Source organism: Heterodontus francisci, chromosome 37 (genome assembly GCF_036365525.1).
Source record: "Heterodontus francisci isolate sHetFra1 chromosome 37, sHetFra1.hap1, whole genome shotgun sequence".
NCBI classification, from domain to species: Eukaryota; Metazoa; Chordata; class Chondrichthyes; order Heterodontiformes; family Heterodontidae; genus Heterodontus; species Heterodontus francisci.
The window spans coordinates 3546259-3559759 of NC_090407.1; the positions used below are offsets into that span (position 1 = coordinate 3546259).

At 41.1% G+C, this 13501-nt stretch overlaps 1 protein-coding gene across 2 annotated transcripts in view; it reads right to left on the reverse strand.

The window, feature by feature from the left end:
* Positions 1-12901, reverse strand: part of gabrd (gamma-aminobutyric acid type A receptor subunit delta) — a 46651-nt gene extending 33750 nt beyond the window's left edge. For both annotated transcript variants that reach the window (XM_068016752.1, XM_068016751.1), the window contains exon 1: positions 12682-12901. In XM_068016752.1, the coding sequence (XP_067872853.1) occupies positions 12682-12749 (68 nt within the window). In that variant the 5' untranslated portion in view covers positions 12750-12901. The remainder of the gene's footprint in view (positions 1-12681) is intronic.
* Positions 12902-13501: the final 600 nt, after the last annotated feature.

Here is a 13501-nt window from a genome sequence, read left to right on the forward strand (position 1 = left end):
ATGTAGATTGATGTCAAATTTTGTTTTATAATGCCTCTGTGAAGCGCCTTGGGACATTTTATTAAATTAAGGGTGCTATATAAATATAAGTTGTTATTATTTGATTCAGACTGTTCCTCCAACAATTCTGTCGGGTTCGTCACTGTCAAGGATATTGATAGTTTCTTGCCACCAGAATGTCCAAGAATTTCTCGCTCTTTTATTTTATTCTATATAAAGTAATACCATGTCTTGTTTACAGCAATGAAAAGATGAAAGCGTTTCAAGGTGGACAGTGTCACCGAGGAGGCCGTTCACATTCCACACAATCCTTCTACTGTAGTTTCCACAGCTGTCAAATGTCAGTAAGATTAGAGCCCCCAGCAGTGAATTAGCAAGCTACTGTGAAATTTCCTAAGGCTAGACAGAAAATGTGCAGACCATGTTAACCCAAGCTGTATGCAAACTGGCTTTGATTTCAGTATTTGGTACCTGTTATTTTCCTTGTGTACCACTTCAGCATTGTCTAGAAGTCACAGTGTTTTTTGTTTCTATACATTATAGTTAAACATAGACCTTTTTAATTCAATATAATAAAAGCAAAATACTGCGGATGCTGGAAATCTGAAACAAAAACAAGAAATGCTGGAATCACTCAGCAGGTCTGGCAGCATCTGTGGAAAGAGAAGCAGAGTTAACGTTTCGGGTCAGTGACCCTTCTTCGGAACCCCTTCGGACCTTTTTAATTCCTTTTGTTATTTCTTCCACTCCATTTTACTTTCAGGAAAATATATCTAACCTTCAGTGTAATGTTTTATTTTCTGACAATTGTTACTCCTATGTATTGACACATAGGCACATATATTCATGCCTTATTTTGACTGAAAACATAAAACAAAATGAAGCTGATCAATGGGAAGGGAGATAATGGAGATATAATTTCCCTAGTTTAAAATAACACCGCATAAAAAGAGCAAATGCACCCGTGTTTCAGTTCAGTGTACAATATATCAGAGATATGTGAGGACATCCACTTTAAATGATTAATATTGTGCCATTATGACTGTTAAGTTAATCAGATCAAAACAACAACTTATAGTTATATAGCACCTTTAACATAATAAACATCCGACAGTGCTTAACTGGAGCATTATAAAACAAAATTTTACACCAAGCCACATAAGGAGATATTAGGATAGATGACCAAAAGCTTGGTCAAAGAGGTAGGTTTTAAAGATTGCCTTAAAGTAGGAGAAAGCAATAGAGAGGTGCAGAAGTTTAGGGAAGGAATTCCAGAGCTTAGGACTCGGGTAGCTAAAGGCATGGCCACCAATGATGCGGCGATTAAAATTGGGGATGCTCAAGAGGCCAGAATTAGAGGAGCTCAAATATCTCGGAGGTTTGTGGGGTTGGAGGACATTACAGAGATAGGGAGAGCAAGGCCATGGAGTAACTTGAAAACAAGGATATGAATTTTAAAATCAAGGTGTCGCTGTACTGGGAGCCAGTGTAGGTCAGTGAGCACTGGGTTGATGGGTGAACAGGGCTTGGTCCGAATAAGGACACAGGAAGCAGAGTTATAGAAGACGTCAAGTTCAAGGAGGGTAGAGCATGGGAGGCTGACCAGGATAACCAACAATTGCGTATTATGAAATAGCACAACCATTGAATGTAATAGTAATTATTCTTCTCAGTTAACATAAATGCAGGATAGTTTTTTTTTATACATGTGCTAGTAAATCCCAGCAAAATGACTAAAGGCTAAGTAGAGAAAGAAGTTTAAAATGCTTATATATATGATAACTTTTTTTATATATAAATTGTTGCACCCTGGACATTGTGAACACAAATAGTTAGTATACACTGGTCAGCAATCAGCAGCTTCTGTAACATATTAATTGTTGCAGCTATCATAACCCACTTACACCTACAGTAATTTGCTTTCAGTGAAGTGCTGGTACTCAACAAATATTGCCAGTCTTTCCCCAATATTCAACAGTTTGAATGAGCAGAGCTCATTCACTACAGTCACTGCTGTCGCCCAGACACTGCAGCATTGATAAGTCTTAGCATAATATTTTAAGATATCACTATTGCTACGACCAGGTGAGAAGGGGTCTAGGGTTCCCTCTCAGCCTTTGCCTGATTTAACAGGAACAGGGTTTAATTTTAAAACGAGGTGCTTTTAGCTCCCCTCAGTGAATCCTTGTTCACTGCTCCAATTGTAAGGCAAAGAAATCAAACAGGTTTCCTTAGATTTAACCAAGAAAGGTAGAAGTTTATTAACTTAAATTCTAATCTGGTTACTGGTTAATGCCTACGAATATGCGACGTGACCACACTAGCATGCATACGGGATAAACACACACGCAGATAGAGACAGAAAAGGTAGAAGGAATAAAGGGGAAAAGTCTGAGGCAACATCTGGTAGTTACAGTCCTTTAAGTTCAATGTGGAGTCTTTGGTTGCTGGTCAGTCCTGCTATTTGTTGAGGCCCAGTTTACACTTCAACTTATTTCGATGTAGGAGTCTTTTCTCTCTTGAGGTTTACGTGTCTTCCGTGGGTCCGGTGGCTTGGGAGAAAGCGAGAGAGAGACAGCCAGGAGAGAGGCTTCCTTGCTCCAGGTTCAGTTTCCACTCCCTTCTGCCTTTCTCGGTGACGCAATTTTTTAAAAAAACAGGTTGTCCAGCAGGTTATGTAACTAGCTGGTTTGACCACTTCTGTTTGTAGATTCTGCCATCTTAGCAGTCATACTGGAACAAGAGCTTCCTCATCTTCAGTATCTGGTTTCAAAGTCCATTTTGGGTTAAGTGGACCAAGGAGCACTCCTTTTGTCCCTCCAAGCACTGTCTGTTAGTATGCAAATGTTTTTCCAGCCACTGCTAATCTGTTTAACAAGTCGCTCCAGCAACAGTTTAAAATCAATGTTCATATGATAAAATTCATATGCCTCATTCTTGGCAGATGGGGGTCTGCATGACACCTCCACACCCAATGGAATGAAATGCGAATTTTAAAAACAGCATTTCATTAAAAGGGACTAGTGAGAAGATAAGGACAGGAACACACACACTTATCTCTATCAATCATTCAGAGCCCTAACAATTGTTACAGCCTGTCTTTTCTTGGAGGCTGTGCTGATTTAAATGGCCCTTTCTGGCATCCCAATAACATGTGGTTTTTGGAGCAGTTTTTTCAGTGTGCACATTTCCATGACTCCTAAGGGGTCTTTGTTCTTGTTGAGGTCTGCAGGGGAGAGGGTTAGGTTTAAGTAGCCCAAGGTTGGAGTTCTGTTCAGGAGTGGCAGCAGTGGGCGGTTCCCCTCTGAACTCTCTTTCAATGCTTTGATGAGTCATGCAAGGACTTTTCACATCAGGGGATGGATGGTTCCCTTTTTTCCTGACTGTGGGGGTGGATTCCTTGCTAATCTCCCCTTTGTCCTCTGGGACACTCCTATCAGGTATTTGTCCAGATTCCGTTGCACTCCCCTGCGGCACCTCGCCTAGGTGAAGCATCACCCTCACGGTTTCTTTGCCCGCTTGATGACTTTCCTTGTCTCTTGCAGGTGCCTGTAAATGCTGTTAGCAACTCTGGTAGGGTGCTTCTAGCATCAGCATTTACAAATGAGGATGTGGTGTCTAGTTTTTTAAACATTTCGGGGTTGGCTGACCATATAATAGGGGTTTTCGTCCGGGATTCTTCCCGGACTTCCTTTAACCTGCCCTCTTGGTCCCCTTTTCCCCGTTCCCTGCTGACCTGTTGCCAGCCTGGTGCCTATCTGTCCCCTTTTGCTCTCGGCAAGAGTCCCTTACAGTTCACCAGCCCTCTGCTGGAGGGTCTTCCAAGCACCGGTACAGGATTTAGGGGTGCAGATTTCACTGTAGGTTGGGGTTTCCCCTCAAACTGGCACATGTGGCAACTCCTACAGTACTCCACCACATCTTAGTGGAGTTTTGGCCAGTCAAACTGTTGTCTTATACGAAATTTGGTTTTTCCTATACCGACATATACAGCCACTGCAATCTTATGGGCCATTCTTACTATTTCCGGTACTTATGCGGCACCACTAACTGATGAACCACTGTCCACTCCTTGCTCTCAGGTCAATGAGGACAACTCCATTTCCTCATCAACACCTCATTCTCTAAGTAGAAGCAATCAGGGACTCCCTCTGCTTCAATTTCAGACTGGACAGCCTGTGCTAGCTCACAATACTGGGTCAGCTCGCTGAGCCTCAGCGAGGGAAGATCCATTTAACTCATTCCCTGGGTCTTCTAACTTCCCAAAGAAAGTCTCGGACAGGCAGACCCCATGGTCATCTGCCTGCACTGCCAATTCAGTCTCCTCTGGGGGAGCTGGTTTGATCATGGCCTGATTCATTACACATTCAGGGAAACTGCAGGGGACCGTCTCCTGCCATTGCTCTGCTCTCTGGCCTCCTGCAGTCTCTCTTTCACTACTGGAGAAGCTACCACCTTCATCCCCGCCAGATCATTACCCAGGAGCAGGTCAACCCTGTCCACAGGCAAACTAGGGACAATCGCTATGGTCATCGGTCCCGAAACTAGGCCATATTCCAGGTGCACCTGGTGTACAGGTACAGGCATACGCTGCCCTCCAATACCATTCACCACCATTCTGGAGTTTACTGCACTCTCTGGGGGAAAGGTCAGGCCTTTTCCCAGTAAAAGGAATCTAATGGCCCCTGTGTCCCTGACTACAGGCTTGCTCTATGAGCCTTTTGTTCCTCTACATGTGTGTTTTTGGAGAGTGGGAGAGAGTTTTTAAATTCCTCTAGCAATATTACTTCCCTGAGATTCTCATAGCTGAGCTGTACTTTAAGAGCCCTCAGCCACTGCTTATTTCTCTCAAACTCCAGCTAAGTTTGATCATCTTGCTCCTTGAGTGTTCTAAACGTCTGGCGATAGGCTTCCAGTACTAACTCATATGCCCCGAGGATAGCATTTTTGTCAGTTCATAATTTGATGAACTCTCATCTGGCAACACGGAATAAACCTCATGGGCTTTTCCTACTAATTTACTCTGTAACAGCAGAGTCCAAGCCTCATTTGGCCACTTTACCTGCCTTGCCAGTTTCTCAAAAGACACAAAAAATGCTTCCACGTCTCCCTTATTGAATTTTGCGATCAGTTGGGAAAGTTTTAACGATTCTGTACCCAGCCCTGAATTACGCTCCTCCATATTTGCCATGCTTTCACTGAGGTTACTCTGTCGCCCCCTAGTTAACTCAAGTTCCTCTCATTCATAATTTCTGCACATTCTTTCTGGAAGGTTCTTTCTCTTTCTCTCTCCTCCCTGTCTTTTTCTTTCTCCTGTCTTGTTTTCTCTCTCTCTTCTTCTTCACATTCCTTCTGGAAGGTGCTTTCTTACTCTCTCTCCTATCTCTCTTTCTTTCTCCTGTCTCTCTCTTTCTCTTTCCCTGTCTTCTAACTCAAGTTTCCTTTGTTCCAATTGTATCTTTGCTAGCAGTACCCTGTCTGGGTCTACTTCTAACCCGGTTTCTGCTTCTTCAGATTCAAGGGAAAAATGGTTGGCCCTATTCTTAGGAGTTCAGACTTCCTAGCCTTGCCACGTACAGTGATCCCACACTGCTCAGCCATTTTCCTCAACTCTTCCGTAGACAGTGCTTTTAACTTATCCCAAGTTACTTCACCCTGGCTTGGGGAGCGACTAACTTCAGTCGCCGACATGTTAGTATTCTGCTGATCTGTTTAACAAGTCATTTCCTCACTCCAGCAACAGTTTAAAACCAATGTTCATATGACAAAATTAATATGCCTCATTCTTGACAGGTGAGGGTCTGCATGACACTATTGTATGTAGGTCATTGTAATGTATTATCATGTTCTTTAGTAATAGTAGCAGTTAATGTAAAACAGCCACATCATTCTGAAGCCTCAGACAGAAATGCCACCACTCATAATCTAACAGAAGAACTTGTGCTGAAGGTACAATTTGCTGTAATACGTATGAGAGAGATAGTTTAACTTTTTCCTTAATTTTTAAAGTTACAGTTAAATGCAGGGAAAGATGTTAAATGGGGGAGATGCTCTTCCGCAGTAAGTGGGGGGACCTGTACATTTTTTAGTGAATGGTCTAAGAACAGAAGAAGCAGAGAGGTATGGGTACCTGCCCACCATTATGATGAAAGTGAGATCCGCAACAACCTTAGGGGATTGGAACATATTAGATTTTGGAAGGAAAAATGAAGAGAAAATATAAACTAAAAATGGTGCAATTTTAAAGGCCATGCAGGGACAAGGAGATCTGGGCACACTCATACATAAATCTTTGAAGATGGTAGGACAAGTTGATAAAGTGGCCATAGAAGCATGTGGAATCCTTGGTTTTATAAGTGGAGGCAGAGAGTACAAAAACAAGGAAGTTATGGTAAACCTTTATCAATCACTGGGTTGACTTCAGCTTGAATATTGTGTCCAGTTCTGGGCACTACACTTGGGAAGGATGTCAAGGCCTTGGAGAAGGTGCAGAGGAGATTTACCAGAATAGTATCAGGGATGAAGGACCGATTAGGTGCAGAGACTATAGGAGCTGGGATTGTTTTCCTTAGAGCAGAGAAGGTTAAAGGGAGATTTCATAGAAGTGTTCAAGATTATGAGGGGTTTTGATAGAGTGGATAGGGAGAAACTGTTTCGATTGGCAGATAGGGCAGTAAACAAAGGGCACAGATTTAAAATAATTAGCCAAAAAGCCAGGGGGGAGACGAGGAGAATTTTTTAATGCAGTGAGTTCTTGTGATCTGGAATATGCTGCCTGAAAGGGTGGTGGAAGTAGATTCAGTAGTAATTTGAAAAGGGAATTTTATACATGCTTAAAAAGATTACAGGGCTATGAGGAAAGAGCAGAGGAGTGGACTAATTGGATGGCTCTCCTAAGAGCTGGCACAAGCACAATGGACCAAATGGTTTATTTCTACGTGTTATGATTCTATGACAGAAGTGACAAAATGCGTATGTACAGGAGGTAGGGGAAGGGTTAATTAACAAGATCTGGTGGATAGTTTGACAAAACCTTTCCTACTTGTGTTCATGTGTTGATGTAAATCATTGAATGGCATCACCGTGTCCTTCACATACAATGTTAAATGAAAAAAATGACTTATGTGGTATTTCTTTCTCATTCCTCCAAATGAAAGATTTCCCAAACACTTTTTTGGCAAAGACAGTACTCCAGTAAATCCTGCTGAGGAGGAGAATTTTCTTTGGCAAATAAGATCTTATCCTAAAGCCTCCACTTTGCCATTAAGAGGATAGTGTGAAGTCATGTGTTAGTCAGGTTGTGAATGTTGTATCACCTCTTACATTAGCATAGCTTTTCATGCAACATGTGATGCGTTTTAGTTCTAACTGAACTACCACAGAAACTATCTTGAAGCTATGTGTCATCTGTGGCTCAGTTGGTAGCTCTTGCACCTCTGATTCACAAGGTTCTGGGTTTAAGTCCAATCCAGGACTTGAGTAGAGAAATCAAGGCTGACGCTCCAGTGTAGCACTAAATGAGTGCTGCACTGCTCAAGGTGTTGTCTTTCAGATGAGATGCTAAACAGAGTTCCAGTCTGCTCTCTTAGGTGGGTATAAAAGATCTAATGGCACTACTGGAAAAAGAGCAGAGGAGTTCTCCCTAGTATCTTGGCCAAAAGGAAAAGAAAAATTACCCCTCAATCAACATCACAAAAACAGATTATCTGGCAATTATCACATTGCTGCTTGCAGGAGTTTGTTGTGTCTCCTACATTACTACAGTGACTGCACTTCATTGGTTGTAAAGTGCTTTGAGGTATCAGGTGGTCATGAAAAGCATTATATAAATACAAGTCTTCCTTTTTTTCTGTTTTATAAAAACATCCAAGTGTTAATATTTCAGCCCAGTGTCATGCTTGGAAGGGGTGACTGGAGGAATTATGAGAATAAAAAGTCAACTGTAAAGCTGAACCACAAGAACATGGACCCTTGTACCACAGGCAAAATGGAGTAGCAGTCAGGTGACCCCCTCCTGTATTGACAATATGCACCCCCGTCTGTTGAGGATGAAACTTGTTAACCTCGTCTGAAATAGCTCTGGCTATTGATGACACCTATCTTCATGAATGAACTAACAAAGAGTTCTGGAGACAGACTGACTCACAGCCCAAACCAAAATGAATAGAATGGCCCCCATTCAGACTTCAATAGATAGCCCTAGTTTCCATATTCCATTGTGTGGCCACACTAGCGGAGAGGGCCCTGTGACACCTGACAGAGACGCAAATGTGATGGATTTTTATCTTAAAAGGTATCCATCTGGAGAGAGAGGGGAAATCAAGCCAAGACTATAGAATGCCAGTTTCTAGCCAGAGGCTGTGAGAGAGATTCAGCTAAATAAAAGAACCCTGCTGAACAACAAATGAACAACCACTACAGCAGAGAAATTACTCAGTGACTTTGTGACACTTCATCTGTAAATGTAAACCAAATTCCACCCATCAACTTTGGGCTAAGTTTTAGTCACTATAACTCTATAACACCTCAGTAAGTTCAAGACTGCAAACATTCAGGCTGCCCCTTTAAAAAAGACTTTCCTCCTGAGAAGATTCAATAGTATTCTGTAGAGCATGAACTCTTACATCACCTTGGACTTAAATTGCATCCTACCCTTTTCTCTCTATCTATCTATTCTTGTGAATGCATGTGTGTGAGTGTGTGTGTGGGGGTGAAGGTTGCAACCATTTCTGGAACTGTTTAAAAATAGTTATCTTCCTTTTTTAATCTACGAGAAAACCCATAGTTTTTCTGTTCATTTGATCCTAAAACTATCCATGCACTAACGCACCATTTTTAGCAAAACACGATTGCAGTCAGTCGGAGGTGAAAAGTCGAAGCCACCCATACACCTATACCTGACCGTAACACCAGATAAAACTTAATTATAATATACTTGTCATGGAATTCGGTTTAGGTTAAATACCCAACGTCACACAAGATGATAGAAATAGAATCATAACTTGTAGAGTTTATGGAACTCACGACACAACTGAGATCTTCAAATTCCAGCCTAACACTGACAATGCAAGAAAAATAAACAGTCAGGACCACGCCATAATATTTCACAATGTGTGGCACAATACAGTCTCTAATGTTTATGCACTAGTAGCTCCAAATGAAATTACTAAACTACAAATAAAAATAAGATAAAAATGCTCATATCTAAACATAAATTGCAATCTGGATATTGGATACACAGGATACTAGTACATGCTGGCTGAAAAAGCTTACTAATGTTGCAGCCCTCAAAACTCAGTCAGACATGCAGTGGTTATTTTTTGGTCAACCACTAGTTCCGGAGGAATGGGACTGACTGGATTACTTTACAGAGAACGGGCATGGACTCGATGGGCTGAATGGCCTCCTTTTGTGCTGTTATGACTCTAGGATGGGACACTCTATAGTATTTGATGCTGCACATTATCACATTTTTCAAGCTCGGTTATTACTTGCCGATTATTGCAATACAATATATTATGTACTTTAATAATGGTAACGGTTAATGCAAAGGATCCATTTTTTTCTGTAAATTCATTGCCAATATACTTAAGAGGTCAGCAATGAAATTTCCCTCTCCTACAGTGACCCCAGTGACCAAACCTCATACTACAATAACCTTACTGGAAAATCTGTACGTTAGGCATAATATGACACACTGTGTAAGTTTCCTGTAAAAGAAATTCAGGAGCATCGTCACTCTCACTCCTTTAAGAACAGAAGAAAACTCAAGGAGAAAGGCCATTTGGCTCTTCAATTCTCATTCCTATAGTAGACAAACTCTCCCATTTATTTTGTATATTCAACATTATATTTTTAAATGTTCCATTTTTCCCAGACTGAGACACGTTATAGCAATATTTTCCAGTTATATTTTCATAGTTCATGCTTTATTTCAATCACAACCTGCATTCATATAGTGCCTTTAATGTGGTAAAACATCCCAAGATACTTCATAGAAGCTTTATCTAACAAAATTTAACACTGAGCCATTTAAGGAGATAAAGGGCAGCTCACCAAAAGCTTGGTCAAAGAGGTAGTTTTGACAGAGTGTCTTAAAGGAGGAAAGAAAGGAAGATAGGGTGAGAGGTTTAGGGAGGGAATTCCAGAGCTTAGGTCCCAGGCAGCTGAAGGCACAGTCACCAATGACAAAGTGATTAAAATTTGGGATGCTCAAAAGGCCAGAATTGGAGTAGTGTAGAGACCTCAGAGGATCGTAGGACTGGAGGAATTTGTAGAGATAGTGAGGGGTGAGGCCATGGAGGGATTTGAAAACAAGCATAACAATTTTTAAATTGAGGCATTGATTAATCAGGAGCCAAAGTAGGTCAGTGAGCATGGGGATGATGGGTGAATGGGACTTCGTGCAAATTAGGACATGGGCAGATGAGTTGTGGATGACCTCAAGTCCTTTCTGGAGCTCAGTGCCAGATGATCTCTATGTACATAGTAACCCCTAATTCTCCAAAAACAACAGTTTTAATGAAACTTTAATAAATAGAAAATGTTTTTAAAGAAGCAATACATGTCAGCTGGTTAGGCAACTGAATCACATGCCCTTGTCCCAGCTCTGCTACATCCATAATAACAGCAAAAGAATATTGCATTTATATAGTGCCTTTAACATAGAAAAAATAGCCAATGGTGTTTCACACAGGTGTAATCAAAACAAACTGGTGAAGAGTCAATGACTTAAATGGAAATAGAACTCAGGTGAGAAGGAAAACAGGCTGCCAACTCGCTATCACCTGTTTTACACTATCGCACAGTCAAGATCTACCCATCAGGATAGGTAACCAAAGCTCGGCCAAAGCCGTGGATTTTAAGGAGGGATTTGCAGAGTATGGGGCCTCAGTATCTGAAGCAACGGCTAACTATGGCAGAACAAAGGGAGGGGGAATGGACAAGAGGCCAGAGATAAAAGAACAGAGTTGTGGGTTGTAGGGCCAGAGAAAAGCACAGAGATAGGGAAGGGCAAGGCCCTTGTGCATATATACAAAAATGAGAATCTTACTTAACCTCATGTTTACTTAACAGCAATTAAATTTTTTGCCCTTAAAAGGAACACAGCTTCACCTTAACAGAATAATTGCAGAGCACATGGGATAGCAATCCAGTCCTTAGAAAACATTATATTTTCCACTAGTATAAATACAGGTAAATATATTTGTGAATGTATGATCTCCAATGGCATTGTTCACAGTGGGGCAGAAGATACACCGAGGTAGATATTGGATGCTGTTGTGCCGGTTTTGTTGGTGCATCGAGGCTCAAATCCAGGGACCAATTTCCTGCGGCTGAAAGATGATCAACCCAATATTAGGCCGGGGCCATTTTTCAGGCAACCCCGTGGAGGCACAACAGGTACCAGCAGCTCACCCAAATAATACTAATGAGGCCTAAGCTCAATTTTGACCCATCTTGGGGCACATGCTCGGTGCTGAAAATGGGCCTGAAGGAATTTCGACTCTATTGTGTGATAGCGATTGGGCTGCTGCCAACAGAACGTGAGGGGAAAGGGTTGCAGGAAGACGTGGATCTTACAGGCAAGACAAACTGTTAGGCTTTTTCTCAACCTCACCACTGTTCAAAAGTAGATCAATGAAGCCAGATCCCTGTTTGCTATCCTTTTGTTTATTGGCTCAACCTATCAAACTTCACATTTTCCTTTAACCATTGAATACTGTTCAGTGAATATGGGGGGAAAATGTAGAGATTTGATGCTAATTGTAGTCACATGGTGAAAGGTATATTAATGATTTCGCTGTCAGAGGAGAAGGTAATGCTCGAAAATACATAATTATCTTCCGGAGACAAACCAACCACGTTTTTCGCTCAATAGAACCGATTTGATGATTGTTACATTAGATCTGTAGACGCAGTGCGCTGTGTTTAGTAATGTTTTAATATTAACTATTAAAAATGTTTAATATGATAATATTCAGAGACAGTGCGTGCTCCATTGTGAAAACTCAATACACAATGTTCTGTTCTCCGCTGAAATTAAATTATAAAATAATCTAAAACCTAACGGTAGTTTATAAAAAATGGGAAGAAGATTCTCGTGGGCGGGTGTATTTGTATTATACTGGCTGCTTCCCATCTGAAGTCTTTTCAAAGTATCTCATTAGAAAGTCGTAGAGAAGGAAGGGATTAAAATTAAAAAACAGACATTTGGAAGAAGAAAATAGGTCAATGCAATATGGAAGGGTTAACAAGTGTTTGTAAATTGCAGAAAAGAAATTCATTTGAAATAATTCGGCGTTCCACCGCCTTCAGATGAGGGAGTTGGCACAGGACTCTGCGTGTCCCAACCTCAGTAAGTTAAAGTGACAAGGAATAATGATCGCAATCTGTGTGTGCATGTAGATACATATTATAACATGATATCGATTATAAATATATAATGGTGCATTTGTAAAATGGAACGCCAGTATGTTGGTTGAATTTACCTGTGAACATATTTATCTGATTGTATCAACACTAAAGCAGGCTGCTTGTACAGTCATTCTCAACACCTTCCTACTGAAAAGCAGTAACATACATACTGGGAAAAAGTTACAAGCTTTCCAGAAAACGAATCGAAGCAGACGTAACCTAATTTAAAACAATGGAAGATTGCCAAGTACAATAATTACTTACCTTATAAACTTATTGTGCTGCGCACAGAGTAAAAGCAGAGATGTGAATGTTAAAGTGATAAATTCCATTTTATTTCCCTGAAGTTAGGTTTTGCAGGGGAGCCGACTTGTTTAGGAGGAAAACTGTCCGCTGTGCAGAGCTGTGGATAAAACGTTGAGGGATTGTCGCTTTTCCATTTTTCATGTGCTGATCTTCCAGTCTGAGGTTTTCTTCTGAACTGTCTACAAGATCCTTCGGGGTAATAGTGTTATCACCAAACGCAATCAGGAGCCGGCTTTTCCCCTTCATTGCACACCACTCCCAGCCCACATCCACAATCTGCTCCCATTTAAAGGGATAGCGCCAACTCCTTCCCTCTCGGTACAACATTTAAAGCTGCATTACCCCAATATTTGAAAACCAGCAATCCCTATGTAAATACGGTGCTACTGAAAAAATGTGGCACTATTGCACCAAGTTCTTATCCCAATATCACTGATTGTCTCACTAAGTTACGAACAATTCAGCTAGAATTGATGCCTTTTCTGCTTTACTATATTGTCTGTATCGAAACTTTTATCAACTTGGTTAATAAAATTGCATTTCTTACATTTCAGCACTATTAGAGAAAAAAATAATAAAACAAGGTGTTTAAAATCCTCATTTGGTCAAGTCCCAAGATGATACTGTATGAACATACGAGCAATGACGGACTGGAATAGACCCTCTGGTCCATCCAGTCTGTACCACATCTGCCATACCTTGTGCAACAAAATATAGAGACTCCCCATGCCACTCGAAAGCCTGGCAGAGGTGGAAAACCAGATTAAAACCCTAGACC